Source organism: Anas acuta, chromosome W (genome assembly GCF_963932015.1).
Source record: "Anas acuta chromosome W, bAnaAcu1.1, whole genome shotgun sequence".
In the NCBI taxonomy this organism is placed as follows: Eukaryota; Metazoa; Chordata; class Aves; order Anseriformes; family Anatidae; genus Anas; species Anas acuta.
The window spans coordinates 21,304,533-21,324,358 of record NC_089016.1 but is presented as its reverse complement, the minus strand read 5'-3'; the positions used below and the strand labels follow the sequence as shown (position 1 = coordinate 21,324,358).

Below are 19,826 nucleotides of genomic sequence, written 5' to 3'. Positions count from 1 at the left end.
TGTGAATATAGCATTTACCATTAGAACTTTGTTAAATTGCTGTCTCATCCACAATTAAGCCCTGCTAAATCACTATTTCCATCACTAAATATATTTCTGCTTCTCTCTTACAAGTGAAGTGCATAATTTCTGTTGCAACACCCACGATAGGATGTGAGGGAACACCACTTACTGCCAGGCAGAGAAGGACCTGGGAGTGATTGTGGACAGTCAGCTGAATATGAGCCAGCAGTGTGCTCAGGTGGCCAAGAAGGCCAACGGCATCCTGGCTTGTATCAGAAACAGTGTGACCAGCAGGGCTAGGGAGGTGATCGTCCCCCTGTACTCAGCTCTGGTGAGGCCGCACCTCAAGTACTGTGTTCAGTTTTGGGCCCCTCGCTACAAGAAGGACATCGAGGTGCTTGAGCGGGTCCAGAGGAGGGCGACGAAGCTGGTGAGGGGCCTGGAGAACAAGTCCTACGAGGAGCAGCTGAGGGAGCTGGACTTGTTCAGCCTAGAGAAGAGGAGGCTCAGGGGCGACCTTATTGCTCTTTACAGTTACCTTAAAGGAGGCTGTAGTGAGGTGGGGGTTGGCCTGTTCTCCCACGTGACTGATGACAGGACGAGGGGGAATGGGCTTAAGTTGTGCCAGGGGAGTTTTAGGTTAGATGTTAGGAAGAACTTCTTTACTGAAAGGGTTGTTAGACACTGGAACAGGCTGCCCAGGGAAGTGGTGGAGTCACCATCCCTGGAGGTCTTTAAAAGACATTTAGATGTAGAGCTTAGGGATATGGTTTAGTGGGGACTGTTAGTGTTAGGTCAGAGGTTGGACTCGATGATCTTGAGGTCTCTTCCAACCTAGAAATTCTGTGAAATTCTGTGATTCTGACCATGAAGCTGAGTCAGAGAAAGGTCAATTTGCATAGTAGGAAAAGTTTCTTCACTGAGAAGGTGGTTGGGCACTGGAACAGGCTCCCCAGGGAAGTGTTCACAGCACTAAGCCTGCTGGAGTTCAAGAAAAATTTGAACAACGCTCTCAGACACATGGTTTAATTTTAAGGTAGTCCTGTGTGGTGCTAGGAATTGTAATGATGATCTTTATGTCTCCCTTCCAACTTGGGATATTCTATGATTTTATTCTATGATTCTAAGTGTTCCAGCCTTTTCCATGTACTTTGTCAATAGGACTGCTGGCCCATTCAGCAATGGGCCCATGTTTTCCTTTGTCTTCCTTCTGCTGCTGCTATGTTTGTAGAAGCCCTTCTGTATTGGCTTTATGTGGCAAGGTAACAGCCATGTTGCCATAAGACTTGCTTTTCAAGGTCTGGGATAGGTGTATGGGGCAGGAAGGTGTTTTTAGCTTGCTTTTAGTTTCTCACTGCTCTAGTTTGTTAGTATAATAAATTATATTAATATCCCTATGATGAGTCTGTTTTACCCGTGTCAGTAATTGATGAGCCATTTCCTTTTCCTGATCTCAACCCTTGAGCCCATTTTCATTGTATTTTCTCCTTTTCCTCCTCTGAGGAGGGGGAGTGAAAGAACAGTTGTGGTGGAGTTTAGCTGTCCATCCGTGTGAAACCACCACATCTTCTGAAATCCATTTTTTTTTCCCAGATTTTTTTTCCAAGTTAATTTTATCCTGTGGCTGACAAATACCAAATCTAAACAGTGTTTTTCTTCTGTTCTGTTTTTGGGAAGGAGACCAGTAGCTCAGAATTTCATATTTATTATTAAAGACTATACATTAAGGAGGGTATCCCAGTCAGTTCTGACATTACAGATTTTTTTCTCATGATGAATTAGAGCTCATTTTTCTGGTAACCTCCACTGAGAGATGTAAGGAGAAAGGATATGAATCTTCAGAGCAGTAATAATTTCTACCCCTCTGCTAACAGTCTTTCAACAAGATATACTGGTCAAAACAGGTGTTTTTTTTTATGTAATACTTTATGCAATGATAGAATAATCATACCAGAGTTTATTTTTGCAAAAAATGTAATAAAAGATCCTGAATTCTCCAGATAAAGTTATCTAAGCTTTGGCTAATTAGAAAGTTATCAGGATGTCTGAAGAAAACAACAAACAACAACATTTAATTTGGATCTTGAATCTTGCATTTTTAGAATCCGGATTCCATTTACAAAAAGAATGACTGTACTGATTATGATTTTCAAATAAGTACTACCTGAAACATACACATTTAAAGTAATCTCAAGCAATTGTCCAAGATTTATTTTATTTAAAAGTCTGTAACTTATTCTTTGTAAAGTACTAGTTTACTGTCAATTGAAATATACAGGCATCAATATATGGAGCATTACCCAGACTTATCCATGGAGATTCTGTAACAACTAACTTACTTGCTCATGGAAGTATCACAAATATACTTTTTTTTTTTCAGCCCAGACAGCTTCAAGAATACTTAAGTACTTAAGTTCATTTTCAGTTCAGGTTTGGGGTATGGAAATATTTAAAAATTAAAATATTGTCTGAAACCAGAGTCATTCAGTGTCAAGATGCAGTTCTTTGCCACCTAAAAAAGACTGCAGTTAAAACAACTGATCACTCATATGCAAAACGCTCAGTTTCATTTTCTAGAGTTAATTTATTTTTTTAAAGAGAACTTGAACTGTAACTTCAGGTAAAAATCAATTTAATTGGAATAGACTCCCAGTCAAGTTATAACAAAACCATTAACAGCTTATTCCATTACAACCGTTCCTGTTAGCAGAGTTAGTGAATTTCATGACAAATCAATTATAGAGACAAAGCTGACCTATTAAAGGTGAGGTTTTGTACCTAGACTCTTTGGTATTTTGGGTTTAAAATATCTTATTCAAGAAGCATTTCACTCTGCTAAAGTAAAAGAAAACCAGTTAGCACTGTTACCACATACTGTCCTGGTTTCAGTTAGGACAGAGTTAATTTTCTTCCTAGTAGCTGGTAGAATGCTATGTTTTAGATTTATGATGAGAAGAGTGCTGATAACACCCCGATGTTTTAATTGTTGCAGAGCAGTGCTTACACCAAGCCAAGGACGTTTCTGCTTCTCACTCTGTCCTGCCAGCAGGCAGGCTGGGGATGCAGCAAGAGCTGGGATGGGACAGACCCAGGACAGGTGACCCAAACTGGCCAAAGGGGTATTGCATACCATCTGACGTCATGCTAAACAATATATAGGGGTGGTTAGCCGGGGGGAGGAGGGCTGGACTGCTCAGGGTTAGGCTGGGCATCAGTCAGCAGGTGGTGAGCAATTGCATTGTGCATCACTTGTTTTGTACACATTATTATTAGCAGTACTATCATCATCATTATCGTTATTATTATTGTTGTTGTTGTTATTATTTTCCTGTCTTAATAAACTGTTTTTATCTCAACTCACAGGCTTTGCATTCCTGTTTCTCTCTCCCATCCCAGAGAGGGAGGGGAGAGGGTGAGCGAAAGGCTGTGTGGTGTTTAGCTGCCAGCCGGGTTAAACCACCACAGTCCTTTTTGGCGCCCAACATGGGGCCCAAAGGGTTGAGATAACAGCAGATCTGACCAGAGTGCGGTAAACTAAAATTGGTATAAGTATTAGACCTGCTTAATAGTTGCTAGTCACAATGTTGATTGCTTTAATCTCAAGTTTGCTGCACCTGTTTTCCAGATTGAGTATTATAGCACGTTACTTTCCGTATGTGATCTCTGTCATGCTGTTTATGCTTTCCGGGCCCTGGTTTCAGATCATTATGGTACTGTGCTGTTTAACAGTGGCTTATGAAATAATGAAATTTCTGGTCATGACTCTAACCTGGTATTTCTACTCAGCACTGTCGTCGACTATACTTTGGAAATCATATCTCGGAAACTATTAACAATTACACCTATTGCCTTTTTTCATCAGGGAGCCAATCTGTGGAAGGGAAAGGGGGAGATATTTTTTTCTTACTTGTTCACTCTCCCTTTCTCCTTCACCACTCTTATTCTCCGAGCTTGTTACGATAGTTCTCCAAGATGTTGAATATCCTTGGGATACTCAGACCAGCATGCTCTTGTTGTTATGTCTCCTGAATGCACTTCAGGTTTTGTTTAAGGTTAAACAACTATTTAAGAATCTCATCCAGAGATCTGTCCTGAGGCAGGATAGTTGTGAGTGGCAGGGAGTGTGGGAGGATATGGTCAGGTTTCTAGAGCAGTGGGCACCTCCACTGTTTTGGAAATTCACCCCTGAACAACTGCAACATCCTAAAAAACTGGGAGAATTCTTGAAAAAAGGGTGTCATGACTCTGGCAATTCCAAAGAGACACAAATCACTGTAGTGTGCTGGGGTCTGGCCCATGCCTATCGAGCTGCAATTAATACTATTGTAATAAATGACTGAGTCCCAAATAGTGTTACAATCAAAGTTTACAATTTATTAAAGGAATAGAGGTAAGCAAACAGCGCTGGGTGCGCCGGGAGTCTCTGCTCCACCAAGACGCGCACCAGTTACATCAGGTGGCTGGTTTTATATGCTCCTAGGCTAATACATATTCATCACCACTTTTGGAAAAGGCGGGGTTATTATAATTAGTTTCCCAGAAGCTGAACCATCCCACGGACGCATGCATATCAGTCTCCGGTGGTCCCTCTGGGGGTCGCTCGTACTGAAGGCTCGTAGTCTTCCTCCCACGCTTTGTCCTTCAGTCGTTCTTCAGATTCCCCCGCTCTCCTTATTTCGTAGTCTCTGGGCCAGATGTCAGAAAGTTGTGTCTCATGCAATAATCAGCAGTTATCTCAAAAAACTCCCCCCTATTCTCTTATCTCCCAGACCTGAGTCTCAAGGTTTACCCTTCAAACCCTCTATTGACACGAATTGCTAGACCATTCTTTTGCAAGATACAAGAACTATATACACGAACCACTCTGTTTCTCTTGGACTTGTGGTTATTTATACATGGGAATGTAAGACAGAAGGTCGCATTTCATTATGAGGCCCTAGCATTGTTCCACATTGACACGAATCAGATGAACATGTTTCACACTATCAACCTAGTGACAGACCCAACAGCCACTCTAACCCCTACAATGGACAATGCAGCCGCTCCATTTCCAGCTCCTGAAGCCACTCCAGTTCCTGCAGCCGCCCCATCTCCTGCTCCTGCAGCTGCTCCAGCTCCGGTTCCTGCAGCCGCTCCAGCTCCTGCAGCCGCTCCAGCTCCTGCTCCTGCAGCCGCTCCAGCTGCTTTAGTTGGGTCATAGAAACAAGCTGTAGCAGTGCAAGTTGCCCCTGCAGAGAAGGTGAAAAAATGGTATAGAGATTCAGGTCGTTTAGAACGCAGAGACTCTTCTGCCAAATCTAGGTATAGAGACGACGACGATGCTGGGCCATCAAAGATTCAGGAGGAGGAAGATGAGGATGCTGAAAAATCAACAGTAACTACACGAAACCTATACAAGTGTAAGCTACAAGATGTGCGAAAAGATTTTGGTCGTTGTATGGGTGAGCAGCTTGTCACCTGGCTGCTCCGATGCTGGGACACTGGAGCCAATTGTATGGAATTAGATGGCAGGGAAGCCAGGTGGCTGGGATCCCTTGCTAGAGACGCCGGCATTGACAAAGCAATTGCAGATGGAGCACAATCTCACAGCCTCTGGAAGCGTCTCCTCTCAGCTGTGAGGGAAAGATATCCCTTCAAGGAAGAACTTGTATGTCTACCAGGCAAATGGACCACCATGGAGAAGGGAATCCAGTGTCTGATGGAATTAGCCACACGGGAGGTGATTTATGAGGACCTAGACCTCGGACAAACATCCACAGATCCAGATGAAGTCAGGTGTACACGACCCTTGTGGCCGAAGTTTGTATGGAGTGCACCATCATCATATGCCAGCTCATTGGCAATAATGGCCTGGAAAGAGGATGAGAAACCCACAGTGAATGAAGTGGCTAAACAACTCCAGCAGTACGAAGAAAGTCTCTCCTCTTACAGGCCTGCGTCTCAGCTGTGGAGAAACTTTCTGAAAGTGTTCATCAGCTAAAAGAGAATTTATCTTCCTCCCCACCTGTACAAAGCAGTGTCTCAGCTATCAGGGGTAAGCATTCATCTGCACAAGGCGATATGGTGGGTACACACCCCGTGCCACCCTGTGGTTTCACCTATGAGACCATGGAGAGGACATGAGAAAATGGGATGGAAAATCTACTGCGACCCTAGAGGCACGGGTACGTGAGTTGCAAAAGAAAACAATTGGGAAAAAGGGATTCTCTGAAAAGTTTGCTGCTCCAACTTCCAGCAGACAGTCCTTCAAACACAGAAATGAAGAAGATTCTGACCAGGATTAGGGGGGCCCTGCCTCCAGCCAGGGGGAGGAAAGGGACAATCGAGTTTACTGGACTCTGTGGATTCGATGGCCTGGCACGTCAGACGCACAGAAGTATAAGGCTTTAGTAGACACCGGTGCACAATGTACTGTAATGCCATCGAGCTATAAAGGGCCAGAGCCCATCTGTATTTGTGGAGTGACAGGGGGATCTCAGCAGTTGACTGTATTGGAGGCTGAAGTGAGTCTGACTGGGAATGAGTGGGAAAAGCACCGCATTGTGACTGGCCCAGAGGCTCCTAGTATCCTTGGCATAGACTTTCTTAGAAGAGGATATTGCAAGGACCCAAAAGGGTTCCGGTGGGCTTTTGGTATAGCTGCCTTAGAGACAGAGGGCATTAAACAGTTGTCTACCTTGCCTGGTCTCTCAGAGGACCCTTCTGTTGTGGGGTTGCTGAGGGTCGAAGAACAGCAAGTGCCAATCGCTACCACAACTGTGCACCGGTGGCAATATTGCACTAACCGAGACTCCCTGATTCCCATCCATAAGCTAATTCGTCAATTGGAGAGCCAAGGAGTGATCAGCAAGACTCATTCACCTTTCAATAGTCCCATATGGCCAGTGCGAAAGTCTAATGGCGAGTGGAGACTAACAGTGGACTATCGTGGCCTGAATGAAGTCACGCCACCACTGAGTGCTGCAGTGCTGGACATGCTGGAACTTCAGTACGAACTTGAATCGAAGGCAGCCAAGTGGTACACCACAATTGATATCGCTAATGCATTTTTCTCCATCCCTCTAGCAGCAGAGTGCAGGCCACAATTTGCTTTCACTTGGAGGGGAGTCCAATATACTTGGAATCGGCTGCCCCAGGGGTGGAAACACAGCCCTACCATTTGCCATAGGCTGATCCAGTCTGCGCTAGAGCAGGGGGAAGCTCCCGAACACCTGCAGTACATCGATGACATTATAGTGTCGGGTGACACAGCAGAGGAAGTTTTCGAGAAAGGGAAGAAAATAGTCCAGATCCTTCTGAAAGCCAGTTTTGCCATAAAACAAAATAAAGTCAAAGGACCTGCACGAGAGATCCAATTTTTAGTAATAAAATGGCAAGATGGAAGTCGTCAAATCCCAATGGATGTGATCAACAAAATAACAGCTATGTCTCCACCAACTAGCAAAAAAGAAACACAGACTTTCCTAGGTGTTTTGGGGTTTTGGAGAATGCACATCCCAAATTACAGTCTGATTGTAAACCTGCTCTACCAAGGAACCCGTAAGAAGAATGAGTTTGAATGGGGTCCTGAACAACGACAAGCCTTTGAACAAATCAAGCAGGAAATAGTCCATGCAGTAGCCCTTGGGCCAGTTCGAACAGGACCAGATGTAAAGAATGTGCTCTAAACTGCAGCCGGGGAGAACGGCCCCACCTGGAGCCTCTGGCAGAAAGAACCTGGGGAAACTCGAGGTCGACCCCTGGGGTTTTGGAGTCGGGGATACAGAGGATCTGAGGCCCGCTACACTCCAACTGAAAAGGAGATATTGGCAGCATATGAAGGAGTTTGATCTGCTTCGGAAGTGGTCGGTACTGAAGCGCAGCTCCTCCTAGCACCCCGATTGCCGGTACTAGGCTGGATGTTCAAGGGAAGGGTCCCCTCTACGCATCATGCAACTGATGCTACATGGAGCAAGTGGGTTGCACTGATTACTCAGCGGGCTCGAATAGGAAACCCCAGTCGCCCAGGAATATTGGAAGTGATCATGGACTGGCCAGAAGGCAAATACTTTGGGATATCATCTGAGGAGGAGGTGGGTCGTGCTGAAGAAGCCCCACTGTACAACCAGTTATCAGAGAATGAGAAGAAATATGCCCTGTTCACTGATGGGTCCTGTCGTATTGTGGGGAAGCATCGGAGATGGAAGGCTGCTGTATGGAGCCCTACGCGACGAGTTGCAGAAGCTGCTGACGGAGAAGGTGAATCGAGTCAGTTTGTAGAAGTGAAGGCCATTCAGATGGCTTTAGACATTGCTGAACGAGAAAAATGGCACGTTCTCTATCTCTACACCGATTCATGGATGGTAGCAAATGCCCTGTGGGGATGGTTACAGCAATGGAAGCAAAACAACTGGCAGCGTAGGGGCAAACCCATCTGGGCTGCTGCATTGTGGCAAGATATTGCTGCTCGGGTAGAGAACCTGGCTGTGAAAGTACGCCACGTAGATGCTCATGTGCCCAAGAATCGGGCTACTGAAGAACATCAAAACAACCAGCAGGTGGATCAGGCTGCTAAGATTGAAGTAGCTCAGGTGGACCTGGATTGGCAGCATAAAGGTGAATTATTTATAGCCCGATGGGCCCAAGACACCTCAGGCCATCAAGGTAGAGATGCAACATACAGATGGGCTCGTAATTGAGGGGTGGACCTGACCACGGACGCTATAGCACAGGTTATTCATGACTGTGAAAGATGTGCTGCAATCAAGCAAGCCAAACGGTCAAAACCTCTTTGGTATGGAGGACGATGGCTGAAATATAAATATGGAGAGGCCTGGCAGATTGATTACATCACACTCCCTCAAACTCGCAATGGCAAGCGCCACGTACTTACAATGGTGGAAGCAACCACCGGATGGCTGGAAACATATCCTGTGCCTCATGCCACCGCCCGGAACACCATCCGGAACACCATAGGACTTGGCTTGAAAAGCAAGTCCTATGGCGACATGGCACCCCAGAAAGAATAGAGTCAGACAATGGAACTCATTTCCGAAACAACCTTATAGACACTTGGGCTAAAGAACATGGTATTGAGTGGGTGTATCACATCCCCTATCATGTACCAGCCTCCAGGAAAGTTGAACGATACAATGGACTGTTAAAGACTACATTGAAAGCAATGGGTGCTGGGACATTCTAAAATTGGGATACGCATTTGGCAAAGGCCACCTGGTTAGTCAGTACTAGGGGATCTGCCAACCGAGCTGAACCTGCTCAATCAAACCTGTTACTTACTGTAGATGGGGATAAAGTTCCTGTAGTGAATGTAAGAAATATGCTGGGTAAAACAGTCTGGGCTACTCCTGCCTCAGGAAAAGGCAAACCCATTCGTGGAATTGCTTTTGTTCAGGGACCTTGATGCACTTGGTGGGTGATGCAAAAGAATGGAAAGGTCCGGTGTGTACCTCAAGGGGATTTAATACTGGGTGAGAATAGCCCATGAGTTGAATTGTATCATGTTAATTATTATACAGTACTGTATGCCATCACTACCATGATTACTATATACCCTAGATGAAAATGGTGATTAATTAGAATGTATGGGAAAGAGTGTAACCTGAGCATGACATAAATGGTATGGAATAAGGGGTGGATAGATGCCCTGGTTTCAGTTAGAACAGAGTTAATTTTCTTCCTAGTAGCTGGTAGAATGCTATGTTTTGGCTTAGGATGAGAAGAGTGCTGATAACATGCTGATGTTTTAATTGTTGCAGAGCAGTGCTTACACCAAGCCAAGGACGTTTCTGCTTCTCACTCTGTCCTGCCAGCAGGCAGGCTGGGGATGCAGTAAGAGCTGGGATGGGACAGACCCAGGACAGGTGACCCAAACTGGCCAAAGGGGTATTACATACCATCTGACGTCATGCTAAACAATATATAGGGGTGGCTAGCCGGGGGGAGGGGGCCGGACTGCTCAGGGTTAGGCTGGGCATCGGTCAGCGGGTGGTGAGCAATTGCATTGTGCATCACTTGTTTTGTACACGTTATTATTAGCAGTACTATCATCATCATTATTGTTATTATTATTGTTATTATTATTTCCTCTGTCTTAATAAACTGTCTTTATCTCAACTCACAGGCTTCATTTTCCCGTTTCTCTCCGCCATCCCAGAGAGGGAGGGGGGAGGGTGGGCGAACGGCTGTGTGGTGTTTAGCTGCCGGCTGGGTTAAACCACAACAGCCCGGGGGTGTTTACGGCTGAGCTAGGAGTTTCATCGCTACTGGCAGGTCTGAGGGCGGCCGTTCCCCGGGGCGCCTCATCTGGCAGGCAATAAGCATCTGCCCGCCAAGTAACGCCTCCGGCGAGCAATCGAGTTCGCCGCTAGAGCGTCTGAACACTGGGACGCTCTGGCGAGCGCCGCACATTCTTCTCTGTTGTCTGGTCCGTCTCTTTGGCTGCGTGTGACACTGTCGCGAGCGGAGTGGTCGTGCGGACTCCGCCATGATGAACAGCGGAGGAATCGGAATGCCGCTGGGTTTTCCTTTGGGCCCCACATCTGTCATCCAGGTCACGAACCTGTCCTCGGCGGTAACCAGTGAGCAGATGCGGACTCTCTTCGGTTTCCTGGGAGATATTGAGGAGTTGCGTCTCTATCCCCCAGAGTAAGTGGGGCCTGCACCGGTCTCCGGAGCGATAGAGACCTGGGAGAATGAAACGGTTTAGAGGAGTTGGGAGGGTTGTGAGAAGGCCCTACTTGATTTCCCCACATCTTGATTGTGGGCACCGCAACCTCCCACACAGAGAGCGGGGTCACGTGGTCCTACCCCTTTGTATAACAGGAACGGTAGGGGAAAGGAGCTCCATCCGAACTTAAGATGGCGGTCCTGTCCTGAAGTACCTGCGGCATCTCCGGAGTGGCCTGTAGGAGCACGGCGGGTTCTGTGGCTTAGTGGTAGCGGCAAGAGCTCGGCCGTTCGCTGGATGATGCCGGCACTGAGTCACAGTCTAAGGCCTAGGGAGACGCGTGCTCAGAGATTGTCCCCAAAGCGCTTCTGCGGCGCACGTCTCTCTTTTTCCTCCTTTTACTGAAATACCTATTCTGTAGTCCACTTCTTTTCGCTCAGACACTTCCCTGAGTTATGTGTGTGTAGGTTGGGGGGGGATCAGGCGGGAGGATGGTGGCATGGTAGTGTTCAGTCATTCCAGAATTCCAGTTCTTGTTTAAAGAATAATATAAGGTATAATATTAAGAGTATTAAACTAACTTTTTAATAGATAAAAGCGTCAAAGAAAATTACATGTTGCACTGTGTACAATTGTAACCTGTTTTTTTTTTTTTTTCTAATTTGGTATTGCAGATATTCAGTGTACTCACTATTTTTACATAATCAAGCATGATTTTTCAGAACGGTGAAGTTGTACTCTCCTGTATGTGTTTTTTTTTTTTTTTTTTTTTTTTTTTAAAGGGGCATTCAAGTTAAGAGGTTTGCTGTAACGTTTGTAATCCCATTCCCTTTGCTGGGCATGCTTATTTCTAATGGATGTGAACTTCCAGTTCTGTTGATGATGCACAAGAGTTAACAGAATATATATATATATGTGCATACACTTTTTATAAAGAATATAAGCTTTCTTCTTTTTTTTTCCTAATCAAGTATTAAGGTATTTCCAAATAGAAGTATAAATCATTCCTTATCTCTTCCAAGTCAGTCATGTTTGTCAGCCTTCTACTTCTTCCCCTTAATTTGAGTATTTCATAGAATAGTTTTTATGGATTTAATTTCAAAAGATTTTTCATTTAAAAAGCTAATTTTTGGTTGAAAGGAAATAAGTTTTATTCTGGTATTTATGAATTAACTTGGTTAAAGACATGTATACGTTTTGGAACATTGCTCTTGACAACTTTTTTTTTAAATTATTAAATATTTTCCTATTTCTGGAAGATGCAGCATTATGTGTTATCAGAGGATTGGAGGGGAAAATTCTGAAGTTATTTTCCTCTGTCAGAGCAATCTAAAGCATTTGTAGCAATGGTGAATTTAATCAGGTGATAATATCCACCTTATAAGAGATTCCTTTAGCACCGTTCCACTATAACTCATTATTAGCCACTTTACTGCTGACTTGAATGAAAAAAGAAGGCTATGACTTAATAGGAAGCAAGGATGATGTATCTGGCATCTATGGTGTTTCAGTGATTTTAGGACAAAATATAGGGCTATGCTATGGTTGTCTGAACTAGTATTAGAGAGAAGAATTCCTTCTTACTGATTTTTTTTCTACTTTTTTCTAGTCTCCTATCACTAACATCCCTTGGTTTTATAGGATGTAGCAGAAAAATTATTAAAGGAAAAAATAAACAAAAAAAAATGCACAAAAACAACTAAAAGGAAGTCTCCAATGCTGAGTGTAATTAGTTACAGATTATATCAAGTGAACTACTCTAATAGACGATTTAAAGTTCTTGTAAGCATGCAAAATGTGGAGGGGGAGAGAGAAACCACCTCAGTTTTCTAATGCATTAAATCAAATGTGAGTTCTTTAAGATGACTCTTTAGTGTTCTCAGTGAACTTCCTGAACCCAGCGACTTTTCCCAGCAATTAGTATCTGAAAGCTGGTTTTTAAAGTAAGTTTCTGTTACAATCCTTTATTTTGTATCCCAGAATGGATTGAGCAGACTTCTTAATGTTAAATTAAATCGTGCAGTTTTGGTAGTTTGTCAATTCGTGTTTTATTTTCATTAATCAAAACCCTTTGGTTTCAGTACTCCTTGTGTGGTAAGCGATGCCAACATTTGAATATACAGTAACATGAGATAGAATGCTGTGTCCCCTGTTTTGTAGGCTATTCCATGAAATTTTTGTCTCTGTTGTGTGGTGTGTTTTTTGTTGTTGTTGTTCATTTTAACAGCCTAAAATTACTTATATTGAGTCTTACAAAATGTGGTGATCAATTAAGTATTAATTTGGTATCTTTCTTTTGATTACTTAGAGTTTTGTGAGAACAGGACATATGGCTACTCTTACACGATTCTAAACAAGACAAAACAGTTTTTATAAATCACTATGTTTGCAGTACAGTTGAAATCTGAAGCTGGTTTGCAGGGTGTGACAGGTCTTTTGCCTTGAATGTGTACTCTAGTATGCTAAATACTCATATAGTATGTTGAAAAACATTTCTAAGCTAGGAGACCAGTTATGTCTGTAATCAGATCATTAGTCCCAGTCATGCTTTGTACAGTTGAAATCTGTTTCAGAGAAGCCTTCAAAATTCAATTTGTAGTGATAAGCCTTCAAGTGTGACTGTAAGATGATTTTCAAGTGGTTAAACATTGAAAATCTTTATTGAGGAAAAAATTGGATTTTTGCAGACCAAGTTGTTGAAAAGCAGAGAGAGATGAGATGTCTGTATTAGGTGTTGAAAACCCTGCTATAATACTGTTTGCTTCTGGATGATCTGGAGTGGTCTTGGAAGATAGTACAATCTTCAAACGGAACTTGCTGATGTTCCAGCAATATTCTTTCTTTGAAGTATTCTTTCTTTGAAGACTTTATGTGTATTTTCTTCATATGAAGAAATATAAAAGAAAAAAAAGCTTGTATAAAGGATATAAACCTCAACTAAGGAATACATTTTTTAAAAACAAATATTTTTGACTTTGATTAAGATTACAATGTTTACATATTGTGCTTTCTGACATCTTTCTTGGTGTACTTCTTAATGAAAAAGCAAATTACCCAATATATATATTTGTAATTGTCTTCCTAATGCATAATACGATGAGTGAATTCCTATTACCTCTTCCAATGTTATTGCTTATTATACTATGTCAAACTAGGGTAGATGATATAAAGGGTTTTTGTTACATTAGTGAACTAAGAACAAACACTTGAAAGAATTCTCAAGAATCACTTTAATATGAATAAGAATTAACAAAACATTTTTGGTGAAGACCTAAAACACTTTTTCAGTTAGTATGGGCTAATATTTGAAGGACTCGCTGAAAATGGCCGGACTTATTGTTTGAATTCCCTGAACAAGGCTTATACAGTGTAAGGGGAAAAAAAAAGATTAACTATAAAATATTTACTTGACAAATGGGATGTAGTTTGTTTTGTGTTATTTAGAATAGTAATTGGAAATGTTGTATAGCAAGATCTGTAAAGAGAATAAGTCTTGTTAACTTGGGATTTTGGCTTCTAAAAGTTTCCAATAAAAAGGAGGAGGTGTTAATATCACTTTTTAGTGATATTAAGTATACAAGTTAGTAAACTTCCATATTCTTGTCTTTTGGGTATTTTTTCCAGGAAGTCTAAAAAATATTATTGTTTTTTAAAAATAAAAAAATATATAATAGAATCATAAAATGGCCTGGGTTGAAAAGGACCTTGAAGGTCATCTCGTTTCAACCCCCCTGCTCTGGGCAGGGTTGCCAAGCATTAGAGTAGGCTGCCCAGAGCTGTACCCAGCCTGGCCTTGAATGCCTCCAGGGACAGGGCATCCACAGCCTCCCTGGGCAACCTAAGCTGTTCCAGTGCCTCATCACTCTGAGTGAAAAGCTTTCTCCTAATTTCTAACCTAAATCTCCCCTGTCTTAGTTCAAAACCATTCCCCCTTGTCCTATCACTATCAACACATGTAAACAGGCATTCCCCTTCCTGTTTATACACCTTCCTTCGAGTATTGGAAGGCCACAATGAGTACACTTAAAAAACACATATATACAAAAAAAAAAAAAAACAAACAAACACAAATGTATTCAATGTAACTAATTGTGTTTTTTTTTTTTTCTTCCCCTTTTATCTTGCAGCAACGCACCTCTTGCTTTTTCTTCCAAAGTATGTTATATTAAGTTTCGTGAGGCATCAAGTGTTGGTGTGGCCCAGCATCTAACTAACACAGTTTTTATTGACAGAGCTTTGATAGTTGTGCCCTGTGCTGAAGGTTGGTATTTTAGACATTCTTCTGTAATTTTGGTCTTTGTCCTGTCTGCTAGTTGTTTTAAGCTTTCCATGTAAGGAGGTAGTGCTCTGTTATTTTGTTTTATTGCTTTTTGAAAAAAATATTATTGAAATAAAATTGAATGGAGTAACCTAATTGTATAGATTTAATTCAACTCAGCATTAGGGGGAAAAAAAAGTTGCTTTTAATTAGGATAATTCTGTTTTCCATAGTTATATATTTTGGGGGAGAAAAAGGTAAAATAAATTGTTTTTCCCTTCAATATGATTAGTATTGGCAAGCTTATTCCCATATAAAGTTCTTACTGAAGTCAGTGGAGCACTGAAAAGATTAGGCAATTTCCTGTCACAGGTAACATTACAGTTTGGATCTTAATGTATCACCTTTGGTATGAGTGGTGGTGGTGCTTTTAAGACTGAATTCCAGTATGTCTTATAGATATGTTATATATGCATTTGGCCACTTTAGTTTTATCTAACTTAAAATATTTGTTATTTATGGTGATAAATCTTTTTATTAAACTAGCAGGTAAACATTTATATGTAAAAAGTAATTAAGTTTTCCCTTCTTACTGTGGAAAATATTACTTTATTTGCAATAAAAAGGCTTTCTTATGCGTTCTGGTACTCCTTTTTGATTTTTAGATATCTCTTGTGCAATCATCTGCACAGAATGCTTTCAGTGTAAAATATTTCTATAACTCTTAATAAAATAAAAATGTTTGATTACTAAATTTACAGGTGTTCCTTTAATTAGCTCTGAGGCCGTACTTTTAAAAATACGTGGAATATAAGGAAATTCTTATTGTTAATGTAATATCCCAGATCTGAGTACAACTCTATGAAGAATGGCCCTACTATTGCTGAAGTGTATATATAGACAGATAACTGCAGTTAGGTGAAGCCCCATTGATTTTGTTGGGATCTTTGTGGAACTGAGCATCTGCCCATTTGAATCTAGATATTTTTTTAACCTATTTGGAGTGGAAACATGCCAGCTGGTGGAATAAAGCTAAATTCACTTTGAACATGGTAGCTGTTTTGCCACGAACAACAATATTTAGAATGATTGAACCATAAACTATAGCAAGTACAGAAATATCTGCTATTAACATGACTTTTCTAACTGCAGGAGCCAGGTTTTGGCTCAAAAAATGCTGTTGACTTTTTGGAGTTCATTAACAGTGGTCCCAGAGTACCTTTTTTTTTTTTTTTTTTTTTTTGCATGTTTTCAAAATCATGGCATGGATAGTATGAGATTAGTGCTGCTGTAATAATGGTCTGGGATGTTCATAGCAAACTCTGACATGTCTCCAAAATTTCATAGATTCTAAAACTAGTTTAAGGGTTATACTGACCTACAATATACTGTCAATTCTCATAGTCTTGTTAATATAGGCACATATTTTTGTCTTTGTGAAACTTAAATTTTTTTTAGTTGATTTTATCCTTTGCTTTGGGAGCTTTTTGATTTTAATTTTTGAACTTATTCTTAAACCCTGAAGAAGTTATTGCTATATCCACTTGAAGCTTTTGTGTAAGCAAAATGTATTAGACCAGAGTCCTTAATACTGTAAAATTGCCCCTAAATAATTGACTCTAAATTATTCAGGATCTTAGTTTTATGTTTCATCCAAAAGACCTTAACACTGGTTCAGTACTACCAGAGAGGGAAGATTGCCACCTAATGAACGAACAACACTTCCTGGTGTTTTTCTTGTGATGAGATCACTGCCTGACATGATAGGAGAACAGGCAGGTAAAGCTACATTTTCCTGTCTCTTAGTGGTAGACAATGAATGGAAGGAAAATAAAGTCAAAGTTCTGAGAACTCTTCTTTCAATGCCATTTGTAGCTGACTTATTAGGTATTTCTGATGAAAATGTATTATGGAGAAAGTATTACTGTTCCAAATCATTCTAGACCCCAGAGATTTGTATGTAATTAGGTAAACAAGTGATTGGGTTGTGAGGTCAATTTTTTTCTTTAATGTCAAAATGCTGTTTCCATGCAACTTTCTAACAGAGTCACTGATCTTAAATTGTAAAGATGTGAAATCATATAGGTTTAACTTTCTGAGGAATTTATTGTGTAGAAGTATGGTTTTGGAGACCACAGTGCAACATTTCTTGATTTCCTATGTATCATATAATACGTTGTTAATGGAATCAGTGGAGTATATCACAGACTTTAAAAGTAGCAATGGCTATATTTTACTGGGAGGTTAAATTATATTGGTGGCCAACAGTGCCACTAATGAAATGGTTCATGCACTGAATTGAACACAGGAGAGGTAAAACAGGACTGATTTTTTTTTTATTTTTTTTAAATAATAAAATGTGAAATTTAGAGTGCATTTAAACAGTGGTAAATCAAGGGAGCATAAGGAGGGAATCACTACACAATTAAATCTGTGGGAAAGGAATTCGCAGGTGGCTCCGTGCTGTTCCACATGTCCCTGAATTAGAGATAATGAGGAAACAAGCAGTAGAAACAAAAGCTTGAGCAAGGCTGAAATGAAGTAAATTGGTTACAGTGTTAAAGATGAGCTTTGGGCAGTGGCCAATTACTGGCTGGCTCAAGGCATGTGTCTGAGGGTCTCTAACCAATTGTATGACAGATTCAGGCGCATGGACAGCGTGTGGGGCTATGGGGAAAGTATATGTAGTAGTGAAAAATGGCAATAAATGTTTCCTGTTCAAGAGGCATCAGGAGTCCATGTCTTGCCATCCCTTCATAAATCAATGTTAGTTTTGTGACATTTATTAAACAATTTAACAAAATGTAATTGTAAATGATGTGGCATCAAACTGTCAAAGTATAACTTTCTTTTGTATCTATCAGTAGTTTTTTCTTTAAATGTTATACTTCGAGAGCTCAAAGGTTAAAAGAAAAAGATGCCATCCTAACCATTCTAAATCTTATGACCATGCTATCTGGTAGATGAATTTTGACTATTAATTTGGTTGTGTATGTTTTCTGTGGGATATTTATGCATTATTAGATGACTAGACTGGCCAAGATAGACCTGTTACACTTGCCTGACTTAGGTGTTGTTTGCCATGCCACTAAACCTGCCATCAAGTGATGGGGGAAATGAGTTTGAAGCCTGGCCTGCTGAAGATGGACGCCTTGTCTCAGTTTTTATTTTATTTTGCTTTCTTTCCTTGGTTTTATTTTATTTTGTGCCTTTTTTGTTTTGTTGTGTTCAGTCTCTTTCCCTTGTGTACTGGTACTTTGGTTCTTTAAAAATGGTATTTTGTAAAGAGTTCACGATGGTTTTTTTTTGAAGTTGACCTAAAGCTGTTTATCAATGGTGGATGGTATGTACTGAATATGATTAACTAAGTTTCATGCTGTGAATGACAGACAAATTTGGTTTGGAATACATTTAAGCATCTAAAATCAACAGATGAGCACATCGTGTTAGAAGACTAGAATAGTGAAAAATATACCAATTTGCATGGTCTGTTTAAAAGAAGTCTTTCTATTTATGTCTAATATAAAGAGTTTAATTATTTCTGAAATTGAACTTTCATGGATATTGAATGTCATGAAATACTTGTGAATATAGTCTTGTTCCAGTGAGATCAGTGGCAGTAAGACTTCATCCTTCTCTATTTGTAATTTTTAGAGAAAAGTGGGAAGATTGAATCAGTTTTGTATGTGTGTATTGCACTTCTACATGCTCCAGTGGTGGTTATTTCTAAAAGAGGTTTTAACACTTTTTCTTTTTTTCTTTTGTCTTGGTCATCTCATAATCTTACAAGCCTTGGCAGTTCATGCTGGAGTGACTGAGAAGGTTATCGTCTCTAGGTGATGGTCTTACTACTTTCTTGTGAAATGGAACCACTGAAGTAGAAGTGATGGGGTGGGTGGTGTATCTCATCTCAGACACTGTTCTTCCCAGCTAAGTGCATTTAAATCAATGGGTTTCACTTTGGTAATGCACCAAGCTGTGAACTGCAGCTGGAGAGAGCTTCATGATCTCTGTTGGATTTAGTTGAGGTAATTGCCAGTAGTTGTAATCTCTTTAATCACTACTGCTAAATCCAATAAGAATCATAAATGGAATCACACAAATTATTTTGTGTGTGTTTGCCATTGATTTAAAAAAAAAAAAAAAAGCAGAAAAATTATTTGTTTAGAGTAGATGTGAACAGAATGTATTTTTAAAACAAACTTAATGTCAAAGCAGTTTTGGGGGGAGGATTAAGCATTTATTTTCAGTAAGAAGAATATGAAATTATTTTTTTCTGAGTACTCGGAGAAGAATAAAATACTGTGATTAGCACTTGCTTAACATAGATATTTTTATTCAGCGTTTAACAAAATGGATGCTGGTATGGATTAGGTTAACTATAGGGCTCTTAAGCACTTTGGAAAAAGTAACAATCATAACTTACATTTAGGACAACTGTAAGCTTCCTAAGAAGCATAAAATATTTCTAGACAATGCAGAGCTAATCTGTTTGCTTACAGATTGCTTTACAAAGCAAGGAGTAAATAAATAAATAAAGATGTGAGGATCAAACTCATAGAATGCTCAGAGTTGGAAGGGACCTTAAAGATCATCTGGTTCCAACTCTCTGAGTATGTGAAGGCCAGTTCAGGAGTTTCATCTCAGTTGGGTGTGCAAACACCAGTTCTGTTCATTGGAAGATGTTGATCTGAAAGTAGCCAGATATAGCCTAAGACAATACTATGTATTTGAGATAAGAGTCTGAACAGAACAGGCTTCAACTGGCAAGAGACATAGGAGGACACCTGCTTGATGTGCCAGCCCTTTAATGAAAAAGATCTCAGAGTAGTATTTCTATTTATAGAATCACAGAATGGTTTGGGTTAGAAGGGACCTTAAAGATCATCTAGTTCCAAC

The 19,826-nt window shown here is 40.7% G+C and overlaps 1 protein-coding gene and 1 long non-coding RNA gene across 15 annotated transcripts in view; one reads left to right on the top strand and one right to left on the bottom strand.

Annotated features, from left to right (window-relative positions):
- LOC137847051 (uncharacterized) overlaps window positions 1-19,826 on the bottom strand; it is a 750,318-nt gene that overhangs the window by 203,966 nt on the left and 526,526 nt on the right. The window lies entirely within an intron of this gene.
- LOC137847014 (splicing regulatory glutamine/lysine-rich protein 1-like) overlaps window positions 10,250-19,826 on the top strand; it is a 74,712-nt gene continuing 65,135 nt past the window's right edge. For 7 of the 14 annotated variants that reach the window (XR_011090730.1, XR_011090729.1, XR_011090728.1 and 4 more), the window contains exons 1-2: window positions 10,253-10,647; window positions 14,797-14,930. Coding sequence is in view for 8 of the 14 variants with exons in the window: in XM_068665221.1 (XP_068521322.1) it covers window positions 10,487-10,647; window positions 14,797-14,930 (295 nt within the window). In the remaining 6 variants the exon portion in view is untranslated. The other 7 variants (XM_068665225.1, XM_068665223.1, XM_068665226.1 and 4 more) reach the window with 6 other exon arrangements.